Source organism: Heloderma suspectum, chromosome 12, assembly GCF_057233095.1.
Source record: "Heloderma suspectum isolate Gila_16-S chromosome 12, 16-S_ref, whole genome shotgun sequence".
Classification (NCBI taxonomy): Eukaryota; Metazoa; Chordata; class Lepidosauria; order Squamata; family Helodermatidae; genus Heloderma; species Heloderma suspectum.
The window spans coordinates 9850310-9875948 of NC_139469.1; the positions used below are offsets into that span (position 1 = coordinate 9850310).

The window sequence follows — 25639 nt, forward strand, 5'->3', positions numbered from 1 at the left end:
ATGCACAAGCCATGATCCAAATGAGAGCAGACACAATGAAGGAGAGCGAACAGACTCAGTTTATCAATACCCCGAATCCTGTGTTTGGTTTCATATTTTACATGAGTGCTATTAAATGTAGGTAACTGTGCTGGAGAAAAACCCAAAGAATGGATCTTTGAGAAAACAGCTGTCTACCATGAAGAAATAATGAATATGAATATGAACATTAAGCTATGGTGATGGTGACCAACTTGGAGGGCTTTAAAAGAGGATTAGACAAATTCTTGAAGGAGAAGGCTATCAATGGCTACTAGTCCTGATGGCTGTATGCTCCTTCCAGTATCTCAGACAGTATGCCTGTGTACACCAGTTGCTGGGGAATATGGGCAGGAGGGTGCTGTTGCACTCATGTCCTGCTTGTGGGCTTCCCATAGGCATCTGGTTGGCCACTGTGAGAAGAGAATGCTGCACCAAATAGGCTTTTGATCTGATCCAGCATGGCTCTTATGTACTAATATTATGTTTAATTGCTTGTGGAGAGCCAGTATTAAACTATTGATTTGTTTAAAAATTGAGTGCGTTGTTATAATGTTTAACAATTTTAGGGTACGGTTTTCATACACATCAACAGGCTTTTCTTCTGGAACATGTCAGCCTGTGTTTACGAAATGTTTAATAGCAGTTATTTAGAAACAAAACAGAAGCAGCAGCTTTTAAAGGCGAGTATGTTAAGAAGGCAGCAGGCCGGTTCTTCCAAGCATAATCCACATCATGGCTTTGTGGAATATTTGATTCTAGTTGACCACAGCTACACTATAGGCGGTCAGTTTAACAGTATTTGACTGGGCAATTGATTGGCGTATCTGCAGTAAGCTGTGCAGTTTGTCACTTGGTTGCTTGTCGAGGGAGTGGTTGATCACCCTAATTGAGTAGATGAGGAGCCAGTTGCAAGTGTATGGTATGCTGCTGAACTTGAGTATTTGTGCAGAGATAGGTAAACCCTTTTCAAGGCAATGAATAGAGCAACAAGTGCTGATTTCACCTTGGCAACAAACGGCAGCTGTCAGCTTTGTAATAAAAGGTTACCGTTTTAGAGTCACTTCTCTTGGGATTTATTTAGTCTAAATGGCCATCCTGTTCCGTGTGTTGTCTATATCATGGGTGCATAGAAGTCTGGAATTTTGAGGATCTCTTTCTGTCTCGGTCGTTGAATCAGAGCAGTACCTTAGCCTGGTCATTTTAGGATTTATACATCACAGGGCTGGGTGGGTCTGCATTGAAAATATGTCAGGGATGGAACTGGAGGGTTCCAGATACTTTTATGTCATTTGCATGTCATTTTCATAAATATGACAAAGGGCAAGCAGGCAGTTGGCAGATCGGTGCTACTTACTTCCCAGTATTCTTATTTTTAGGGCAACAGTTTCAGAGTAATGAAAACAGCTTTTGAGAGAAGGTAGAGATGTGGACTTCAGAAATCACAAATGTTGAACAACCAGTGATGTCAGCTTGCTGATTTTAACTCGTTTTCCATTTTTCATCACTTTTTATGTATATTGCTGCAGTCAGGAGGGCAAAGCTGGGATTTAAAAGACTTGAGCTTCTTAGAAAGCTAGCAAGCGGGACGTGGCTATCCAAGTGCATTTCCAGAGCTGTCCCCCTTGATTTAGCATCTTATTACTGGAAGGAAATAAAGGGTCAGGAAGTTCAGCCTCCTGGTTAGAATGTTGGACTTGGATGGGAGAGACCTGGGTCCAGAGCCCTGCTCAGCCATGAAGCTTACCGGGTGGTTTTGGCTCAGTCACACTTAGCCTAACCTACTTCACAGGGTTGTTATGAGGATAACAAAATGGGTGGTAAGAACAGTGTTTGCTGCCCTATGCTTCATGGAGGAAGGGCAAGGTAAAAAGTGAATATGTAAATAGTAAGTATTAGCCCCCTGTTGATTAATCCACATGCATAAAGCCAAAGATCCATTGCATTACTTGCTGATAGGGTAAGACAGACTCTCTCAGAATCACCAGCCAATTTGACCTGAGGATTTTTTTTTCACCTTGAATGTGTTTTACTCAGATTTATAGAGGTTTAGAGCCGTTTCACACATTATGCAGAGATGAAGCTGAGTTTTCCACTGACTGTATACTAAGAAACTAAGGGAGCAATCCTGTGGCAGCTAGACAGCGGCTAGACAGCCGTATTGTTTTCCAGAAACCAGCCTCGGAGCCCACGCTCTGAGGTCGGTTCCCGGAGAACTGACCTTCCCCCCACTTCCACGCTGCCTCAGAGGCAGCTCGGAGAAGCCCCATCCTCTGCGCTCACGAGAGGAGTGCAGAGTGGCCGAAAAGGGGCATGTCTGGGGGCGTTCTGGGGCAGGGAGGGAGGAAATGCCTATATGACACATCCAATGTGTTGTACAGCAGCCTCCTCCCCCGCTCGGCCCTCCACAGCTAGACAGCTGAAATTGGCTGTCTAGCCGAAAATGCAGGGCAGGAGGAATGCGGAGGGAATGATCCCCTCCGTGCTTCTCCTGCCTTGCTATGGATAGGCGGTCGCCTCCGAGTTCAGAGGCGGCCGCCTATCTGAACAGGATTGCGCCCTGAGTAAACTAAGAGCTAGTGCCTGAGTTTTGCTTATTTTTGTTTCCTCTTCCCTTCCAATCCCTTTTCCTTTTGTGTCGTGTATTTTAGATTGTAAGCCTGTGGGCAGGGACTGTCATCATAATTCTTTGTAAGCCGCTGTGGAAGCCTTTTTGGGGCTGAAGTAAAAATGCTGTAAATAAAGAAAGAAACAAACGAGCTGTAAACTCAAAAGGGAGTTGCAGCTGATCTCCGCTTGAAGAGTCTGCTTGTATTTTGCTGCAGTAAAATGCAAGCATATACGTTTTTAGGTATATGCTCCAAATCTTGGGCATTTATCTCGAAAGCATAATGTGTGAAGTGCCTTTCTATTATTCACGCTTTTCACTTGGTGTATGCTTGTTGCTGATGCTGACATACAACTGAGAAATCTCTATTGCATATATCATTCCTTCTCCTGCAGTGTTCCCAACTCGTGCCCGGCCAGTCCTCGTGGCGCTGGCTCCTCAGGATATCGCTTTACTCAGAATATTACCTCGGACCTGCAGCTGGCAGCAGAATATGCGGCAAAGGCTACATCAGAGCAGCAGGCAGACGCGTCTGGTGGGGACAGCCCAAAGGTTCTAAGAAACTTTGTCTATTTATCTGAACCTTTGCAAAAGCCGTTGTGCCTGGCAGTGCATCAAGCACTGCTAATTGTACATAGATGAGTCTGATAGCACTTTCTTCTTTATGTGGTTATGGGTTGGCACTATTTCCAGGCTGTTGAGTAACTTGAACTTGCAGAGAACAATTCTTACTAAAGAATTCACAAGATCAGCCTTGGATGGCCTCCTCTCTGTCCCATCAGGACAGCTAGACTGGTGAGGATGAGGGAGAGGGCCTTCTCTGTGGTGGCCCCCACTCTGTGGAACACTCTCCCTAGGGAACTCCACCATGCCCCCTCTTTAATGAGCTTCCTCCATGCATTAAAAACGTTGTTGTTCAGGCAGGCATTTGAGGTGGGTTAGGGTATTTTTAGAAATATGATGTTTTTAATGTAGAATTTTATTGTTTTAAACTGTTTCTAATATTGTACATCGCCCAGAGTGGCTGGGTGACCAGCCAGATGGGCGATTAATAAATTTAATAAATAAACATACAAACAAACAAATAAATAAATAGGCTTTGCCCTTTGGTGTCAGGCAAGAGCTACTTACTCTCTCTCACCTTGTCCGGACATCACGCTGAACCATTGTTTAACATGAGAAGAACTAGCATAGCTGAGGCTCAGGATCAAAAACAGAAGGGAAAGCTTCCGAACTCCCTGTGGCTGCACCGGAAGGGGGCACTCTCTTACGCTCTCCTAGGCTCATCATGCTAAACTGTTGTTTAGGGTGATGTCCGAACTGGGCCTCTGACCGACAAGCTACTGCAACATTAACCACTGGATTGGTTAGCCCCTAAGCAACCCAGCGGTCCGAGTTCATACGTCGCACTCACAATCTCCTATCAGGTTGTTTGCAGAAAGCTAAATTGGCTCGCTTCCCCACAGATCGTGACATGCAAACTGGGTCACGATGTCTCAGGGCATCTGTAGGGTTTTGGAATCTGTGGTTTCCCAGTTTTGCTTCTTTATTAGTTAAAATCCTCACACTTGAAAAATATTTAAGACAGAATGTCTGAAGTCACTAATGCAAGGGACACAAAATTATGATCTATCTATATAAGAAGAGCTATGCTAAATCTGATCAAAGGCCCATCTAGTCCTTCATCATGTTGACCCACAGTGTGGCCAGCCAGATACCTCCAGGAAACCCCAAAACAGGGCATGAGGATCATATGATCATAGAAGAGTAGGGTTGGAAGGGGCCTGTAAGACCATTGAGTCCAACCCCCTACTCAACACAGGAATCTAAGTCAAAGCATCCCTGACAGATGGCTGTCCAGCTTCATCTTGAGGACAATAGTCTGTCCCCATTGTTTCAATCCATAAAAGTGTTGATGTGATGTCCAATAATAATAATAATAATAATAATAATAGCAACTTATTAATAATAAGAAATACACGCTGCTCTGCCAGTGGCTATATGGTCGTCTGTTTGGTGCTAAAGGGAATTATGATTTGGCCTTACAAGTGGAGATAAATGGGGGAATTTCCACAGCAAAAACAGTTTTCTGGGTTATTTGTGTGTGTGTGTCTTAACTTGAAAGGCATCTGCTTGGCTGGCTCCTGCCTTGTTAGACAAGCTCCGGCCTAAATTATTAATGAACCATGAAGCTGCTAAAAACTCCCTTGTGCGTCTGTGTTTGTGTTGCTTGTCCGCAGGACGAGTCCAAGCCGCCATATTCGTATGCCCAGCTAATTGTTCAAGCTATCTCATCAGCCCAGGACAAGCAATTAACACTAAGTGGGATCTATGCCCACATCACCAAGCATTATCCATATTACAGGACAGCTGATAAAGGCTGGCAGGTGAGTGCTTAACACAAGGATCTGTGATGATACAGCTCTTTATTTATTCATTCATTAAGAACATCTTCACTTTGGAATAACCATTCCCCTGTCTCTGCTCCCGGCAGAATTCCATTCGGCACAACCTTTCTTTGAACCGTTATTTTATTAAAGTCCCGCGTTCCCAAGAGGAGCCTGGAAAGGGCTCTTTTTGGAGGATAGATCCTCCTTCAGAAGGCAAACTGGTGGAGCAGGCATTCCGAAAACGGAGACAGAGGGGCGTGTCCTGCTTCCGAACCCCTTTCGGGCCTCTCTCTTCCCGGTAAGTTCAGTTCGACAGTAGAACCAAAGGGGGGAGTCATCATTGTGTAGCTGCAAAGGGAACCCTAGGTACATGTTCCAGATGTAGTCTGTAGTCTTGATTGGGGATGAGTTTCAACTTCTGTAATGTGCAGTCAGGAAAGGGAATGGGGGGGAAAGGGAATAGGGGAGGAACTATTAGAATATTGGTGTGAGCCTGGACCAAAATTCATGTTTGCACTGTGGCTTGAAAAGCAGGAGCTAGCTTTGGGGAAATGCATGTTTCCTGGCCAGCGTGAATTCCCTTCCTTTGTCTTCCTTAACATGATTTTAGCATTACATCTCTGTCAACCCGAACCATGGTAAACCTTAACCAGTAGATCTGCAAACGCTGTTCTAGATGGAATGTGGTAAGCAATCAGCCATGGGTTAGTGGCAGTTGCAGATGTAATGCAAAATCATTATGGTGAAATTACATCTGCATAGCAGTATTGACAGAGATTTCTGAGGACAACTATTTTAAATTACAACATTCCAGTTTCCCCCTTTTGTGCTTTAACATGTTAATCGATCGAGCTAGGGGCCGATAATAGCTTAGGGCTAGGCTTTTAATATTACTTTAGCTGAGTTCAACAGAGAAGATGGGGGATTTTAAGTTATAAGAGAGACCTGGTTCGCATATAATGCTAGTCCGTGGTTTGTTTAGCCTTTGGTTTGTTGCCCTATCCAGGGTTTATCTGACAAATGATCAAACAGACTGGTTCCTTTTCTCAGCCCATGGGTTGTTGTTTCCCTCCTCCTTCATCCACTCCCTCCTGTATCCCAAATGCCTTTATGGCACTGTAGTACTTGTATGTAGAGCAGCTGGGGGTTTTTTTAAACCACTCTTGCCCACTGCCTCTGTACCCTGCTGAAAGAACCCATGAACAACCCACAGTTCTAGGTTCGCACATAATGTCAACCCATGGTTTAAACAACCCACAGTTCACAACCCAACAAAAAACATGTGTTCTCTGTCTAGGTTGTTAGTGCAGCCAGGTTCACACATCACAACAGCCCAGAATTCAACAACCCATGGGTTAAATAAACCATGGGTTAGTGTTATGTATGGACCAAGTCAGTGTAGACTTTGGGGGTGTACTGAGGACTAGAGAGGTGGCTTTGTTAAAAGGTGAGGTTCTCAGAAGTCAGATGAATGTAGTAGGTTCCAAACTGAAGTCCTGATTACATGATTCACATGGCACTACGATCCACACAAGTTTTGGGTCTCTTATTTCCTTATCTTTGGCAATCTAACATGTCTTCTTCCTTGGCCCTGTGCTCTTCCCTACCAGGAGTGCCCCTGCTTCCCCTACTCATCCGGGCCTGCTGTCTCCTCACACTAGTGGCCTACAGACTCCAGAGTGCCTGTCACGGGAGGGCTCACCGATTCCACATGACCATGATTTTGGCTCAAAATTAGCCTCTGTTCCAGAGTATCGGTATTCACAAAGTGCGCCCGGTAAGTAACATGCGGCTTTTCTTGGCAGGAGAGATGTGTTGATGAACTCCAGTGACACACTCAGAATTCATTCTCACATTACTAGCATTGTTGGGCTTTCAAAGCAGCAAACAATCTCTAAAAGTTTCATACTGAGATACAGTAAAAACAGAAATAGAAAATGTTACACTAAAGTAGGGGTGGTGAACCTCTTTCAGCCTGAGGGCCGAGTTCAATTTGAAGGCGCTGTGGGGGCCACATGCCAATGGTGGGCGGAGCTGTGGGGCCAAAACCTCCAAAATACCAGCCTCTTGTAGCTTAAAGCTCTCACTGCCAGTAACAAAGCCTTAGGAGAGGCATTTCAACCTCTTAGAATGCCCGGGGGGTGGGGGGAGACTGCACAAAAGCCAGGAAACCACCAGAAGATCAGTGGGCAATGGAAAGTGGGTGAGGTCAGGGGAACTGGGCATAGCAAACTGGGGAAACCCAGAGGGCTAGAGTGGGCCCAAGGCAGACTGAATTTGGCCCCCAGGACTGAGGTTTAACCCCCTTGCACTAAAACATTTTCAAGCACAAAGAGCAGAGGACTACAAAGGTGGGATTTTTTTTAAAGAAAGAACTCAATGAAACCAGCCCCTGGTTGCCTCCCAGCAACCCAAACTCCTCCCTAAATAAAAAGGTTTTAACCAACCTTCTAAAAGGGAGGAGTGAGCTGATTGGCAGGGATTCCTTGGGAAAGGAGCTCCGTAGAGAAGGCACCATTGCGGAGAACTGGTAGCCTAGCCACCTGCTGAACCACCATCATTGGAAAGGCACGTGAAGCAGGACATTTTTGCTAATAGTTGTGGGGTGTAACTGGGAGCAGGATGGAGAAGGGACATCCTTCAAATATTTTCGTTCCTTATTTAACACATTTATATCCCCCCCCCTTTCCAAAAACTTCAAAGTAGCTAGCGAAGAAATAGAAACACAATATGAGATTTTTTAAAATGTAGTAAACCAATTAAAATAAATCACTAAAATATAAGATGGAGAGGAGGATAAAAATGAAAGATATTTAAACACTGTTTTTTAAAATAGAAATCAGATTTTTTAAAAATGGAAATTGGAGTGTCTAAATTTAGAAATCAATAAAACATAGGGCTTTCTCGTTGGTGACTTAAATCATGGTTTAAATCAATGATTGAAATCCCCTCAATTTAAATAAATCCACCCTGCTTAAAAGTAACAACCAAGGAGGAAAATCCAGAAAGATAAAACCCCAAGAACAGTAGTGAAAGTCTATCAGCGAGTTCACTTAAGGCACAATTCTATGCATGTTTAGAAAGAAACATGCATAGGATTGCGCTCTTAACAACAGAAGTCTTTCCTAAAAAGGAAGGTCTTTGCACTGCAGCAGAAGACCATCTGGGAAGGGGCGAGGTGGAGCTCTCTGAGCAGGGAATTCCATAACCTGGGTGCAGCCATTAAAAAGGCCCTTTATTGTTCATAACTAGGTCTGTTTTCAGTCATCTGATACAAGTATTGGAAGACTGAATGGGGTAGGAAGCTGATGAGAACCAGTGTGGTGTAATGAAACCCAGATTCAAATCCCCCCTCAGCCACAAAGCTTACTGGGTGTCTTCAGCCCAGTTGCCATCTCTCAGCCTTACCTGCCTCACAGGGTTGTTGTTTTGAGGATAATATGAACAGATTGGGGGCGGGGGGAACCATGTATGCCAGAGGTCCCCAACGCAGTGCCTTCAGGCACCATGGCACCCATGAGGACCTCCAACAGTACTCAATTTTTTTAAAATAAAAATCTTGGAAAATGTTAGGGCTGTCTTCTTTCTCTCCCTTTCTAGCCTTGTCCTTTGTCTCCCCTCTACCCCTTTGCCTTGTTGTTTTCCCCTCCCTCCCAGCCTCTAGCCTCACTATTCCCCCCACCTTCTTTAGCTCACTGTTGAATAGCCAGGCCCCCGTGGCAGCTATTGTGTGACTGGCCACACCCTCTGTGGGAGCCATTTTGTGGTGGTGCCCGCAGCGGTTTCTCAAATATGCCCACAGGTCCAAAAAGGTTGGGGACCCCCGATGTATGTTGTCTTGAGTTTGGAGGAATGGTGGGATAACAATTCAGTACGTAAATAAAGTTATTGAGATTGGGAATAGGTAGGGGCTGGAGCCAGGGCAAGGAATAAGTAGTTGTTGGGGATGGGGCAAAGAGCTGAGCCTGCCCTGCTAGCACCTCTCTGGCTTCTCAAACTTTGCCCAAGGGTTTATAGAGTTTTCTCTACCACCATGAGGGCCAGAAACCTATTTTTGCTTTTACATGAATGCTGAGCTCCTTGGATTTCAGTCCCGTCTCCTGACTTGATGGTTAACCTGTTTTTCCTCTTCTTCAGGCTCGCCTGTAAGTGCCCAGCCAGTGATCATGGCAGTCCCTCCTCGACCATCCGCCCTCATGGCCAAGCCAGTGGCCTACATGCCGGCCTCCATAGTGACCTCTCAGCAGCCTTCGGGTCATGCCATCCATGTGGTTCAGCAAGCCCCCACCGTGACCATGGTCAGGGTTGTGACCAGCTCGGCCAACTCGGCCAACGGATACATACTGACCAATCAGGGGCCCGCAGGCAGTGCCCACGAAGCAGCCGGAACCGTCTTGGACTTGGCTGGTGAGCCTCGAGGTAGTGTACTAGCCATGAGAAGGCGTGGATCTACCCCCCCCCCCCCCGGTAGCTCTTAGTTGGGTATATAAGCTGCCTTGAGTGCCACTTTTTAGAAAGGTGGGGGACAAATATTTTATACTTTGAAAAAATGGGGAAGCACCCTCTTCTTTGCCCGGCAGCCCTAGGTGCATCCTGCAGTCTGTCTCACACGTAACAAGGTTAAGAGAGCAATCCTGTGGTCCCTGGGAGAGCGCCCCAGGGATCATCGGATTGCTTGTAAAATCCCTCCAAGGTCAGGGGCCTTCTGGCCTCGGAAGCTGGAGTCAGAGATCCGACCCACTCGCCTTGGAGATGGGGGAAAGGGAGTGTTCCGGTGGGCTGGGAGGGGAGGAGACAGGTTAGGTCAGGATACGAGTTATCCTGAGCCTCTTGCAGCCTCCATCCCCCCCCCCCCGGAAGCACTCTCACTAAACGGTCTACAAAGCTCGTCTGGCGAAATCTACAGGGCGGGACGACAGGGAGGTGAAGACCACCTCCGGCACTCCTCCCGCCTTGCACCGGATGATCAGACAGCTCTGAGTCTGGGAGCTTCTGATCACTGAGGGTGTAATCGACAGGACCGCCCCAATCCAGTTATGTCTGCCTAACTCCTCCTGCACTTCATCTTAGGAGTGTCATTAACTGCAGATGGGGGCAACGGCATCACACTTATTATTTATTTACAGTATTTTTACCCTACCCTTCAGCTGAAAAAGGCTCCCAGAGCTGCTTACAAAGATTAGTCATGAGACAGTCTCTGCCAGCAGGTATACAATTTAAAAGACATTTGCACAAGGAAAAGGGATTGGGAGGGAGGAGGAAAAAAGCAAAACTCGGGCACCAATTCCTAATTTCAAAGTTCTTATAGGTGTTCTTTCTGGCAGGGAAGGGAGAAACAAGCTCTCTGCCGCTGTTCCTTCTTTGCTCCCCACCACTACCACACTTGTGGTCATCTAACATCCAGCCTGGAGATCATGGAAGTTCCTCTTTAGCCATCTGCCCTTGTGGTCATGCCGGTTGAGAACTTGAAAGCTTACTCACAACCTCATGCCATTTTGAGTGGTCCTAATAAAAGTATTGCCATATTGTGACTTTGGGTGCTTCCAGACGAGGCTTTTATTACGCAATCACCCTGCCTCATTCACAGAACATTACAGATGTTGTCTTCTACTTAGAACCCTCCTGTGTTTTCCCACCGTTGTTCTCATCTTTTCTCTTTCAACAAAAAAATCAGTTAAGGAGGAAAAGATAGAATAGCTGCACAGTGTCTGTTGATTGGTAACTAGTGCTGGACGCACCCTTTCTTTCCATCACAACTGAGCTAAGAATTTTGCCGTTGGATGTATTGCTTCACACATTATATTGGTGGCAGAGATCATTTCTCGTCTTTAAAAATAGCTGAAACTTCCATAACAGTTCTCATGAGACGCTTATGGCAACATATGCAATTTGTTTTGTGTTATGGGTAGGTAGTAATTTTGTTTGTTTGACCATAGTCCATAACGGAAGGATGCTACACAATAAATCAGATCAATAATTAACAAAAGGACAAAATTGCAGAGCCACAAAACCAATTAAGAAAATAAACACTAACGACAATTACATCACATAAATTCAGTTGTCCAAATAACTCTGTCGCATTAGTATCCAAGCACTTTTGCTGCTGCTTTGCCAGAGTCAATGCAGGAAGGTATTTTTGCATCTTCTTATCACTTGCAAGGGGAAAAAAATCGATTTTTGTCCAGCACTGATTGGTTTGACAAAAACCTGATTTTTTTGCTTGGCAAGTGTCACTTGAATTGTGTTGGGAGAGGGAATTTAGTCCACTTTGAGAGACGAGATATATGTGCACGCGCCACATACACATGCACACAAACGGAGGAATGTCTTTGATTTTTCCTTTCACCATAGAGGCAATGGTGGAAATTAAAGGGATTATTACAAAGAATATTTCTTTATCACTCACCCAGTGTTACTGAGGGCATTTGCTGAAACCTGAGAGGACTAAGTGCTCTCAGTGAAAAGCTACTTTAAGTAATCTAAATAATGTTCACAACCATGCTGATATTTTATCATTACATGGTTAAGAAGGAGTTTTTATGTTTGATAATAAAGATCCTGCTGTGTGAATGTGTTGTGGGATTTCTTCCTAAATTCATGTTTGCGTTGATTGAGTGTGAGTATATCTAGTTGCCTTTTAGTCAAGGTCTACAAATATGGTCAGCAGTAACAGCTAGAAGTTTAATTTTGGAGACCAGCTGGGAAAACATATATTCCCCTCACTGCAGTGGTTTTTATAAGTCGCCAGCAAGTCAGAGCTGATTCTGGCCCTAAAGACCTAGCTATTCTGCTCTGCTTTTAATTAAGCTGTTGGTCTGGAAAGTTCTTAAACGGCTGCTGTTTTCATGCAAGATGGTTTTAGTTTCGTATCTTAGGGTTTGAATTGTTTTTTTATTTTAATTGTGAACTGTGTTTGTGAGGGCCCCTGCTCATAAAAAAGTGGCATACTACTATGATGCCGATGACGATAGTGATAATGGGACATTGCATTCGTGTTGTAGGTTGAAGGGAAGGGATTGTGACATACGTGCATGTATGCATGCCATGTCCACTGCTCCTTCCTTGTAATGCCAGCACGCTTAGGGAGCAGACACAAAAGGGATGCATTTTGTTTCTCTGGAGCAGGTAGCAAGGAAGTCAAGCTTTGCTGGCTATTCGATATGATAGCCAAAATGTTTGGCCTCCTCCCTGCTCACAGAAGGAGGGAGTAAGAGGAAAAACCAGGCAAAGGGAATTCCACCCCACTGTATGCCTGTGCGCGCACATACAGTACTTCAGCAACATTCTCCAACTGTGCCTCGAATGAACGGGAAGCAAAGATGGTTCACGAGGCTGACAGTTGTGGGTGACAATCGCTTCTGTTTCTGTAGGGATGGATGAGAAGCCGACCATTGCGTTTGCCGCGATACCCACCGCCAGCCGAGTTATTCAGACAGTTGCCAGTCAGATGGCTCAGAGCATCCCGGGACAGACAGTCACCATCCTCCAGCAAGCTGCACCCATGACCATTGGACAACACCAGCTCCCTGTCCGAGCAGTGACGCAAAATGGGAAGCACGCCGTCTCCACCAACAGCATATCTGGCAGCGCTTACGGTACACGCGGCCCCCCTTTTGAATACGCTGCTCGCCTTTTGAGTTTTGCCCTGGAGGGGGGCACCCATGTGGAACACCCAGAACAAACCACTTGTCACTAGCACCTGGGTTCCATCTCTGAGGCCTGTGCTAATGCTGCAGCCCCACAAGCAAAGTACGGCGGGAGCCTTTGTTTCCCCTTTCATTTTGCACCCCCAAATTGTGCCAGGGTGTAACTAGGTTTTGGACCAAAATAGAGAACCTCTGTGTAAATCAAAATATGTGTATACATTTACTCATTTTTCACAGTTCTGCATATGCTGCTCAGAACAGCGAAGGGCTGCATAGTACACAGAACCCTTTTGCCCCCTGATCATCGAGTCCTGCTCAGCCCAGCTTCTGAGTTTTCAGTAGGATCCAGCCTATCATCTTAGCCCTTAAGGGCTGGAAAGTTACTTCACACAGTGATGATTGGCTTGGGAAAGAGAGCCGGTGTGGTGTGGTGGTTAGAGTGCTGGCCTGAGACTCGGGAGACCTGAGTTCTAGTCCCCACTCAACCATGAAGCTCACTGGGCAAACTTTGGGCCAGTCACTGACTCTCAGCCTAACCTACCTCACAGGGTTGCTGTGAGGATAAAATGGAGAGGAGGAGGACCATGTAAGTCACCTTCGGTTCCTTGCAAGAGGAGAAAAGGTGGGATATGAATATAATATCTTTGTTGAGCTTCCGCCAGGCTTTAAAAACCTGGCTGTTCAGGCGGGCATTTGGGGTGGGTTAGGGTTTTGTAGAGCAGTGTTATTTTGTTACGTTGTTTTGTTCAGTTGCTTATGTTAATTCATTGTATTTTGTGTTATTAGTATTGTACACCGCCTAGAGTGGCTGGGTAGCTGGCCAGATGGGCGGCAAATACATTCATACATACATACATACATACATACATACATACAAGATCCCTTACTCTCTTTCAATCTCAGTAAAGCCTCCAAAAGTAATATTAACATGTGCTCAGTGGTTGCTTTCACTTGGAGTTTTGGTGTTTTTGCCTTTGGGGTATTCCAGAATCTCTTTTTATTTTCCTAGTGTGCCAAAGCTGGTTAATTGAATTTATGCCTTAATTGCATAATATGTATTAATAATAAGATTTAGAAAATAAAACCTACAGACAGCCACTCAACAAAATTTGATAGAGCGTAGGATGTTAGATAATTGCCCATTGTACGTGAGGCCCTCTAACAATGACCTGGAATTTGTCTTGAACCACTTTGTAAGCAGGAAGTTATGATTAGTAAATCTCCTGCAAATGCACCTTTAGGTGGAGGGTGATTTTCTGGGCTAAAAATAGAAGACATTTCTGTTCTCCTTTACACTGTTGGAAACTTCATTTTCCCCCTCATCAGGACAACCCTAACAACGTTCCCTCAGAAGCAAGTCCTGCTATTGGATTGCAATAAGATTGCACTTCTGAGAGCTTCAGCTGCAGGGCGAATCATACATTAAGTAAACAAATGCATTAATTGGTGGCTAATTACCTTGCTTTATTTAACTATTCATCAGGAGGGGTCCTACCTATGGATGGAGGAACCAGTCTGTATCCAGTTCATGTCAGTTCTGCACGTATTCAGACATAAGTTCATTCCGTCCAGTTTCCTCATCAGTCTACACAATTTTGAAAAGAAACACATGGAAATGTGCATTTATTTTTGCTTACAAACATACGCATTTTGGAGTCCAGTTTCTCTAATATATACATTTTTGGTATGCAGTGTTTGAGCCTGCATCACAAAATTTAGAGACGTGTGCAGTCCAAAGGATAACGGTTCTGGTCCACATATTAGTCCAGGAAGTACAGATTTGGTCTGTTCCCTCAAAAATGCAGAGCAAACGAATGCAGACCCACCCCTAGTCCCCTACCTCAGCAGTCAATGAGGATAACAGAGGCTTCCTGGCTTTGCCATGCTGCCTTAATGCTCATAGTGAGAGAGAGAGAGAGAGAGAGAGAGAACGAACCCTGGTCTTGGCTGAGTTCTAGACAAATAGAATGAGACTTGGGGGGGTTTCAGGTGTGTTTAGAGCTTAAGATACACTGGGTGTGTGTATCCTGCTGTATGTTGCTGCCATTTTTTGGTTTTGGCTTTCATTTGTATCGTGTTACATTTTAAGAACATTTTGTACTGCACGGTGCATTGAGCAGGGATGAGGAAACCTCAGGCCCAGGGCCTGATCCGGTGCTCCTGAGGTCCCAGTCCAGCCCTCTGGGGTCCCTCAGAGAGCCATACCCCCTTTCCCCCAACCACCAATTGTTTGGGGGGTTCCTCTGCTTTTGTGCAGGTTTCCCCCCTTTTCTAAAAAGTTGAAATGCCTCTCCTGCAGCTTACTTACCAGCAGTAGGAGCTTTAAGCCAGACTGTGCTGGTATTTTTGGCCCCACCCCTTTTGCCTTTGGCTCCGCACACCACTGGAATGCAGCCTCGAGATCGTCTCCAAAACTGAATTCAGATCTTAGTCTGAAAGAGCCCCCCCCCCCCCCCCGCTGGCCTTCAGTATTCCTATGGTGAGATGTTAAATTTTACAGATTTAGGGTGGACTGCAACTAAAGTCCTATTTAGAATAGACCCATTAAAATGAATGCAATTTAAATTAGTCATGACTAACATGCTCCATTCATTTAAGTGGCTCTACTCTAAGTAGGACTTCACTTAGAGGCTACCGTTAATAGATGCTCAGAAAAATACTGTGAAATTTCTGTGCGGTAGCTTTGCAAATATATATTTTAAAGTATCACTTTATTTCTCTCTATCTTCCCCAGCCCTGACAAATCCACTGCAGCTCCTTGCAGCCCAAGCCAGTTCATCCACTCCGGTGGTCGTCAGCCAGCAGGTGGGAGAGGCGGGGACTAAAGATGCAGAAGAGCCTCCGAGCGAACCGGATGTCAAAAGGTCTCGGATGGAGGAGTCAAGAGGACCGGCTGCATTGCAGACCGGCGTTATCACTTCAACAGCCCCTCAAGGACAGGCTGCTAGCGAATGAGGAACCAGAAAGTTCTGAAAGGGCAGCATAGGCTTTGGAGATTTTTTTTTTTTTTTTAAGAAAAACTACAATCTTGGCATTTTCAGAAAGATTTTTTTAAAATAAAAAGCTCCTTTCAAAATAAGATTTTAAAGGACAGGCCAGCAGTTTTAGAATCTCAAGGTGCCAAATGAACGGGCAAAACTTCCACCTATCTGTACCCAGAAGTCTGTTCTGCCTTTTAACTTCGGAGATTCCCCCCCCCCCTTTTTAGATTAAAAACAACACAGAGACAATTTGATTGTATGACTGCTGGGATTTTTTCCCATTAATTTTCTTTTTCCTCCAAGCATGGTAGTTGTATGAAAGCATATTAAAAATGCTGGACAGAGGCATGTACTCTTGGGGATGGGGGCTTCTGGTCTCCAAAGACAACTTCTCTGTCTTTCACTCACTTGCACACAAACACACACACACACCCTTTCACCTCTCAAAGCTCTTAAGCCTAAAATCTAGAGGAACCCTATCTATGAATGCCTTTGCAAAATGTTAGTCTGGAACTAGACATTGCAATATGCACGTAAGTGCCACCAAAAATGGCAGGCACATGTCTAGTTTCCTCCCTGTCACCTGTCTTAACTAATCCAATTTACCCATGTCCTGACATCATGGTGGTGTTCATTCTCTCCCCCACCCCCACCAGTCTGTCGATATCGTCAAGCAGGGATGAAGAAACCTGCAACATGTTGATGTCAGGATACTGATAAGTTGGACTAGACCATACTGGGTTTGGAAAGTGGGCTGAGCTTGACACATGTCTAATTCTGGTCTTCAGAGTGCAGCTTCCGAGTATTAACATAGTACAATATGAACAAGTAAAGACAAAGTTTTTGGTGTGTTTCTACAAACTGTCTTATCTGGGGATTTGTGGAGCAACCAGCTGGGATCTTTGGTATCATTCCTGTTGATTGAGTTTGAAAGACGAGGCAGTGGGGGGAGATTGGCTGAGATAGATAGGAATAGAATTACTTTTAACCCTTAGGCCCAATGTAGCCACACTGCTTCTGATACCTGAAGAGCCAATATTGTGAAAAGAGCAGGGGCGGGGACCCTGTGGCCCCCCTGATGTTGTTGGACTCCAGTTCCCATCAACCCCAGCCAGCATGACCAATGGTCAGGGGTGACAACATTTGCTGTCCAGCCCAGTCTGGAGGCCCACATATTCCCCACCCCTGGGTTAAGAGTGTTGGACTAAGTCTAGAGAGACCTGGGTTCAAATGCTCTACTTGGCCATGAAGCTCATTGGAACGCTTTGGTGCCAGTCACTATCTCTCTCAGTTTAACCTACCTCACAGGGTTGTTGTGAGGATAAAATGAGGATGAGGAGAATTTTGTGTGCCACCTTGAACTCCTTGGAGGAAGTGCAGAATAAAAACGTAATAATCATAGTTTAAGGCAGGGATTGGGAATACGTGGTCCTCCAGATGTTGGTCTGGAACTCCCATCATCCCTCACCATTGGCTATACTTATCAGGGTGGATGGGAGTTGCAGTCTAACAGCATCTGGAGGGCTACACATTCTCCACCCAGGTTTAACATATCAGCTGCACGATCCCTCTCTCGGCATGCCATGGTTGAAGGTTATGACATCAACTGCTTAATGCTCATAGGGCTTCTGTAGTAATCAAGGTTCTGAAAGGGATTTCAAAACCCTGATTAATAATCTTGTTTATGGTTGAGGTTGATAGAGGGAGGGGAGGTGATTCGCATCAGAGATGTCTGAGGTAGCACAAGATCCCATGTCCTGCTGCCATTCCTTAACTATGGTTAAGCAATTACCTGTGCATAGGCAAACTTAGGATTTGGCCCTGTTTGTGTTCCCGCTAAGTTATTGCACACACAAGGAAGTAACCCTTTGAACTTCTTCATGTGTACTGGGCGGGGTGTCATTCCCAGTTTCCTCCTTGTTTGTAAGGCAGTAAGTGGGAGTGGGTTTGTTCATGAAAATGGTCCTAGTCAATCTTACAGTCTTAGGGGGTTGGGGTTGGCCATGTATAATGATGAACTGCTGATCTTTCTTTGAAGGAGAATTGGAGTTGGTGTCCCATGATGATAAAACTCCATAGGTGAGGGAGAACAGAAATAAAAATAGCATTTGACTGCAGAGGCAAAGGTGAAGAAAGACATGCGTGCACACACACACCCCATTCTCTGCATGAAAAAGCTGCTCACATTTTTTAGAAAAAAGATTCCTTCCCTCCCCCTTGAAGTTGAAAGCATTTTGGTGCTAAAATCTCAACCCATCCCACCAAAAGCCAATATAATTGGAGTAACGGAATAGTAGCAGGAATTTAATTATCGTTTGGTTAACGCGAGTTCTTTCTCGGCATCCTTTTTTTTTTTTTTTAGTACTTAACTACTTTTGTGGACTGTTCAATATGCTCCATTTCCCTATGCAAGCAATAATTACACCCATGTTTAGGGGGGAGAAAAAGTGTGTGCCCCCATGTGCTACCAGAGGCATAAATGAGAGAGTTCTACCTGGCTGTGTGCCACATGCATTAGCTTCCGGATGCAAGCACCCAGTCCCCAGTACTTGTGCAGGAAACAGTTAACACATGAGGACAACTGCAGACATCTGCCGCTCGCATTGTCTTGGAACACAACTCTGCTCGAGCAAGGAAACAGGATAGACCTTTGTCTCCAGAGTCAACCAGCTGCACAGCAACCTGCCAGCCAGCATACCTTCTTCGCAAACACTGAGGGCTTTTGTTAAAATTCCCATTCCAGCTGGCGATTTCGGTTACAGTGAAAATGAGCTGACCTCAGGGGCGCCCTCGTAGTTCCTTTCACATGGAGGACTGTTGCTCAGTGTAAGCTGAGTTAAATTGCTGGTGTTTGTTTTCTTGCTTTTGCAAAACCTGACATGCGGAGGAGGGATGGGCCCTCTCAGCTTTGGGAGTATGGACTTGAGACTTCCCTGACGAACTATGGGCTAATCTACTACCTTGACCATTTGTGGGTCGTAAGGCAGAATGCAGTTTAAAAAAAAAAAAAAATTCTGACAATTATCAGGGAGAGGAAAAGCAGTCCTCATGTTACGGACAAACAGTGGACATTCATCATTGTCTGGGTGTTGCTCTCTGTTTTGCCCTGCACTGTACTAAATTTGAGAGCCCAGGTAAAAAGGTTTCAAATGCTCCTTTTTAAGCACTTCTGCCCCGTTGATTATTTAAAGCCACTTTTGAAAACAAAACACAGTTTTTAATGGCCTCGACTGAGGTGAGGCTTTTGGGATGCTCCTTTGGAGCAAGCAACGGCTCTTGAGCTCAGCAAACATGTTTCTGCTGTGGGTGCAGGACTGACTTAAGTCTGTGTCTGTGCAGGATTTCCTGAATCCAGGGGTAACAAACCACAAGGTTATGATGTCCCTGATGGGTGTCCTGTTGTGGGGGTCCTGTAAAGCAGCCTTCCCCCTCCTGGTGCCCTGAAGATGTTTTGAACTACAACTCCCAGAATTCCTAACCATTGGTCATGCTGGCTGGGGCTGAGAGGCATTGGAAGTCCAAAGCCACTGGAGGGCACCAGGTTGGGGAAAGGCTGTTGTAAGGAGCGGGGGGAATCTGCCTACAGTAGCGGTTTTCAAGTAGTGGGTTCTGGGATGCTGCCTGACACACATTAACTATCCAGGCTTCAGCATTGCTTGAGCAGAGGACACCTTACCATAAGGCAAGATGAGGCAGTGCTGGATTACGGTAGTCGTGGTGTCATTAAGGCCACCAGAAGATGGATCTGGCTCATAGGACACAATCTGGTGGGAGTTTCTCCTGCACAAGCCCCCTTTAGTGCTAGAACTTTCAGCAAGTATGTCCTCGTGCTTTGTGTCCCATGTTAATTTAGTGGGAGTGGGCACTCTTTGAATTCCCCACCTCAAGCACCAAAGTGTGTCTTGAAACAGCCCTTGAACTGGAAAGCCACCCCGAAACAGGATTCCTCAATCAGATTCTTTGGACTATAACTCTGAACATTCCCAGCCATGCTGGCTGGGGGATGGTGGGAATTGTAGTCTGAGATCTGGAGCGTACCAGACTGGGGAAGGCTGCCTTGGAATATGCCAATGCTCTCCCATGGCTCCATGTTGCAGGGGAAGCTTGCTTGTAGATACTGATCTTGTCAAAGTGGAACCCTTGCATTTCAAGTCTTGCTTTCCTGCAGGTCAGTTATAATAATATATATGTGCGTTATCCAGAAAGCAGTGAAGCCTTGTGTACTTGGATTTAAATGATTGTGCACCTCATGTACCCAATCACTTCAGTTCTCATGGAGCATTGACGGCTTGCTGAGTCTCAAGCTGACTTATCCAGCAATACTGGCTTATGAATCAACCTTGCAAAGGGGCATTCAGTTACCGTGGCTTGTGAATAACCATATGCCTGCTCACCTGTAGCATGTAAGAATCCCTTCCAGGCAACTAGGCAGTGAAGCTCAGTTTTTATATTCTTCTAGCATCACCGATGCAATGAATATGGACTTGAGCACACTCCGGGAGAGAGTGCAGGACAGGAAGGCCTGGCGTGCCATGATCCATGGGGTCACGAAGAGTCGGACACGACTGAACGACTGAACAACAACAAGACCACAAGTGACTGACACGCAGGGATGCATGGACAAGTGCGATAATAAAAATGGTTGTAGGCTAGTGATTTTTATGGGCTTATTTGCAAGTCAGCTATTAGTTATTTATCTGACCTGTTAGTTTGAGCATAGCTTGGCTGTATTGCTTTCAGATTAGTTTTATAAACAACAATGAATCTCTAAGGTTTGTATCTTCAGCCATGGCACTTGCTGGAGACAATCAGAATTGAGACCCTGAACAGCACAAACAGATCCTCTTCATGTTTCAGTCCCAAGCAAGTTTTCTTAGCTGTAAGACCCATGAATTTCTCAACACATCTCAAGGTGATTTAAATGTAATACTGGGTGGGGCTAAGAAGAGCTTACTTTTGCAGCACTGAACATGCCTGGCATCTAATTTAAACTGGCTCACTTCTGCACGTGCAGTGTTATAACAGGGATCCATAGGACGCTGGGTGGGCACTACATGGCATGCTAACATTGAATGCTTACCACCTAAGGGCCTGGCTGAAATGAGTCAATGGGTATGTCTGAAGCACTGTGTGGGTCAGTTCTTGCCCGCCCAGCATTGTCTTAAATCAAGTCTTGCTTCTGACTGTGTGTTGCATCAAAGGCCAGTCTTCCTCAACCTGGTGCCCTCCAGACACCTCCCAGCATTCCTGACTATTAGCCATGCCGGCTGGGGCTGATGAAGTCCAAAACATCTGGAGGGCACCAGGTTGAGGAAGGCTGTCACAGGCTGTGCGCCAGCCTGGGGCCATCAATGGAATGAGTGCATTTTAGAGCACATTTTGTCTACAAGCCACTGGACAAAAGTAATGATCATGGACTGTGATGGTATCTGTTGCCCCCATTGGGCACAGCTTTGTCTCTTAGGAGCATGAAGATTAGTTGTCACTCAGAAATTGTTAGTTTTCCTTGGATCCATGATTTTATAGAAGCTGCTACCATTTCTTAAAATAACATGAAAGTGCAGGAAAACATTGCGAATGATTGCGCAGTGTTTTCACCATTGCATGGTGAAAGTGCAGGAAAACATTGCGATCATGGGTGAATGGTCCTTCCATGCTAATATACCTCTGCAATCCATTTGGAGCTGGGTGGTGGGCAACTTGTAGCCCTCCAGATGTTTTGGCCTGCAACTCCCATCATCCCTCATCATTGGCTATGCTGCTTAGTGCTGGTGGGAACTGTAGGTAAAAACATCTGAAGGCCTGCAAGTTCCCCACCCCTGATTTAGAGTGACACTCTCTTATCAAGATATTTAAATGGCTTACTTAACCAGTTTCTTAAGCCAGTGCTTGATTAATGGTAGACAAATGCAGTATCTATGTCTAATTTATAAATTTAAGGGTTCGGCAGCTGAGACCCCCTGGACCAAATCTGGCCCCATAGGGATTGCAGTTTAGTCCCCCAATTGCCCACAGAGAGGCAGTTGAGAGAACTTAAGAAGAGCCATGCTGGATCAGACCAAGGTTCATCTAGTCTAGCGTTCTGTTTACACAGTGGCCAACCAGCTGCTACCCACAGGAAACCCACAAGCAGGAGTTAGTGAAACTTCATGGCAAATTGCCAGACCTGATTACAAGCCTTCAGGACATGGAGGGGCCTACTCCCTGCCCGACACAACTGTCTGACAAACCTAATTCCTGAGTGATGGATTCCACCCCAATTCATGAACTTACATTTCCTTTCTTCATCTGCACATTCCTTAGCCAGGTAGTGCAGTCTACCTCAGTTTTGGCAAGAGTGAGTGGTTCTGTGAGCCGAAAGCCCTTGCAGTACAGAATTCGCTCTGTTGCGTCTCCTCAGGTCCACGGAGCTACTCAGCCATGAGAGGCTCAAAAGATATACGCTGTGCATCAAGCATCCGGTATCCAGGATGAATTTCCTAGCGTTGCTGAAAGAAAACTAAATACAAGAATGCCTAGTTGCAATGAAAAACTCTATTAAAATGGTCATGTATTAAGTTTGTAACTGCATGAACAAAGGGAGGGATGCCGTCTCCATAACACCCCCTCTGGTCACATAATTTCTTTAGGATAGTAAAGATAACAATGTGTGTTCAATTAGTGTGTGTGTGTGTGTGTGTGTGTGTGTGCAAAGACTGATCCCTCAAGGCATGTTTCCTCTCATCCTACACAGTTGCTGGGATGGGACGGTCAAGGGCTGGGTGCTGTTGCTTGTATGGACAAATCAAATTCTGTGGGAAGCCCACAAGCAGAACGAGTTCAAGAGCAACCGGTATGCAGCAACACAGCTAGCATATAGCCATCAATATACTAACCACCACCTCCAGCTGTTTTAAGGATCTCCAGCAGGGTTGAGAGAGACCATGGCCCCCAAGACCCCAGAGAACTGTTGCAATTCAAAACAGGCAATACTGGACTAGATGATCCAAGTCAGTAGAAGGGCTGGGGAGTACTGCCATTCCTCAGAACCGGAGAAAAGTCAAATGTAGCGAACACAGCAGAACTAGGCTTCCTTTTTTTAAAAAAACAAAGCTTATGGTTGAAAACATGTGCTTGAAGGCTGCAAAGGTAGGCTTGGAAGTGTGTGTCAGTGGCTGCTAAAACCTCTAGAAGCCAGAGAATTTGCTGGAGATGGTTTCCCATGGTTGGATGGTGTAGGGCTTGAGCATTTTTCTTGCCCCTCCCTGTGACTACCAAAAGCAGAACCAACGGTGCAATCCTGTGGTTTACTCTGAAGTAAGTCCAACCGTGTTGTGTCGGTCTTACTCTCGGGTAACTTTGCATAGGGTTGCAGTCTAAATGCAGGATGCAAAATGAAATCATGCAAAACTTGCTTAACTTAAAAGAATTTAGACAATTCAGCTTAAGTTGTGATACAATTTTGTTTACTTTGATGCAGGTTTGGGGGGTGTTTTTATATTTAGTGCAACGTTCACACCATCCTTGGTGCAATGCAACTCCGTTTTGCCCTTAAATGGTCAACTTTATGAACATTTTGCAGCTACTGTTAATCTTTTTTTAAAAAATCTAGCGGTGCAGAAACCCTTCAGCCCTATACTTTCTTGGAGCATCAAGGAACATGTTTATCTCATAGCACGAGTTGTACAGAATGTGATAGAAGGGGGGGGGGCTTACAGGAATGGTAACAATTTCCAGAGGGGCAGCCATGTTTAGTCAATTGGAGCAAAAACAACAGAGAGCCTTGTGGCAACTTAAGCCTAACAAATTTATTTTTGTGCAAACTTTTATGGGCTAGCATTCGATGAGGTGGACTACAGTCCATGAATGTTTCTGTCTAATAAATGTGTCGGCCTTTAAAGTGCACTGTTTTTTACAACAGTTCTAGTGTTCTTGATCCGAAACCCATTGTGTAGAGAAGCTGAAGTTTGGGCTTATAAGTTCCCAGAAGCTTGTGCTTCTTCAGTTTCTTGGGAGTCAAATAAACGGGCCAGTGTGCTAGCTGAAATCAAGAAATGCTCTCATTTTATGCAGAATGTGTATATTGGGCTGATGGCTGTTTGTGTGTGTTTTGGATCTCAAGGGTCTAACTTCATCTCTATTCACCTGGTTTTAGATGAGGAGGCTATTTGTCTCCACATCCTTGGGTGGGCAGTCCAGAGAGCATTACAGATACAAAATTAGCATTCCTTCCCCCCTCCTGCTTCTGTGTCCCTTTTATGCTTGCTGTTGTGCTTCAGATCCACCTCCCAAACTGGTTTGTCATTGTCAATACCTAAAATAAGCTAGTAGTTGACCTGAAATTAAGGTAATTTTTGCCCATTGCTTTCTCTGTGTGGGGTGGGGAGAATTCTCCAACAATAAGAAACTGCAAAAAAAAATAAAATTAAAAAATGTCTGCCTCTTTTTAAAATGTCCCAGTTGTTATATGAGAACAGGAAAAATGTGTTTAAATTTTAAACTTCTAAACCAAAATTAAATAAGCTTTCTTCTGAAACCTCGAGCACGTGTTTATATTTCAATACTTTTTCCCATCTTCAGTGGCATGGTCACTGTGCCATTCAGACAACTGACAGTGTTAACAAAGATGGTGGATTAAGGTTTTCTGTGGTTTCCCAGTGGGATGGCTATTTTCTGGCCAACCCAGCAATTAAATGGACTTAGGGCTCAATCCTATTCAGATAGGCGACCGCCTCCGAACTCGAAGGCGACTGCCTGTTCAATGCAGGGAAGGAGAAGCACGGAGGGGATTGTTCCCTCCGAGCTCCTCCTGCCCTGCATTTTCAGCTAGACAGCCGATTTCACTGTCTAGCGGTGGGAGGGCCCCGCCCCGCAACGCCTTCCGGGAACACCCCTTTCCAGCCGCTCCATGCTCCTCTTGCAAGTGCAGAGAACAGGGCTGTTCCATGCTGCCTCTGAGGCAGCGTGGAGGTGGGGGAAGGTCAGTTCCCGGAAAACCAGATATCCTATGGCCATCTAGCCACTGACTAGCGGCCACAGGATTGCTCCCTTAATCTAGTAGGCCGAGGAAGTCAAACAATTCACAGAAGTGGTGTTGGTCCCACCATTTCCTAATGTAGTGCAGGCCATAGAAATTGGTATCTTACCCACACTAACTTGATAGGCCAGAAAGTGATACTGAATTGATACCTGCTTTCATGGTCATGTAGATTCCCTTTTTGTTCAGATAGGCCAAAGCAGCTATAGCTGGTTCATTTCGTGATCTTGAAAGATATGGGAGATGAAAACAGCTTGTTCTTCCAGGCCCATATCTCACAGCTCAGTTTCCAGTCTCGCACAAGCTGCATGGCTGTTGTTAGCCCTTCCAAACCGATAGAATCACAGAGTTTTAGATTTGGACAATGCAGGATCTATAATGCAGGATTCCATCCGTTATTTCTAGTCCTACCCACTGGAGCAACAGAGAACACATCTGTCCCACCCAAATGAACTTCTGCACAGTGTTTCCCCACCTCTCCTTACCATGTAGTGCTCTAGACTATATAACTTCCATTGCCATTGCTAAAGACGCCAAATGAACCATTGGTATAGTCCAGGATTCCAGCTGGCACTGTTGACTATGTTCGGACAACACGCTAACCCACACTCAGTGGTTGAGTGTGGGTTGTTGAATCGTGGGTTGTCTGTTGAACCGTGGGTTAGCATGTTGTTTGAATGATCGCAGGGTGGCTTGTTAACCATGCTGATTTTTCTCGAACAAGCCACCTTGAGAACCCAGGGTTGGTTGCTGGGTTGTTCAGAGTGTTTAACAAGCCACCCTGTGTACATTCAGACAACAGGCTAAACCACAGTCCAACAAACAACCCACAATTCAACCACTGAGTGTGGATTGGCGTGTCGTCTGAACAGCTAATTGTGCTGAGCCACAACAGATTGCAGAGAGCTCATGTCCTGGATGTGGGGGTAACTGCTGTTGTGTTTGCATTTGTGCTGCAGCACCTCATCCATTCTGGGGTG

At 45.4% G+C, this 25639-nt stretch overlaps 1 protein-coding gene across 2 annotated transcripts in view; it reads left to right on the forward strand.

Moving 5' to 3' along the window:
* FOXK1 (forkhead box K1) overlaps positions 1 to 18682 on the forward strand; it is a 92123-nt gene extending 73441 nt beyond the window's left edge. The window contains exons 3-9 of one of the 2 annotated variants that reach the window (XM_084818293.1): positions 3022 to 3178; positions 4867 to 5013; positions 5121 to 5314; positions 6627 to 6793; positions 9154 to 9435; positions 12387 to 12611; positions 15397 to 18682. In XM_084818293.1, coding sequence (XP_084674419.1) covers positions 3022 to 3178; positions 4867 to 5013; positions 5121 to 5314; positions 6627 to 6793; positions 9154 to 9435; positions 12387 to 12611; positions 15397 to 15617 — 1393 coding nt within the window. In that variant the 3' untranslated portion in view covers positions 15618 to 18682. The remainder of the gene's footprint in view (positions 1 to 3021; positions 3179 to 4866; positions 5014 to 5120; positions 5315 to 6626; positions 6794 to 9153; positions 9436 to 12386; positions 12612 to 15396) is intronic. The other variant, XM_084818291.1, reaches the window with a different exon arrangement.
* Positions 18683 to 25639: the final 6957 nt, after the last annotated feature.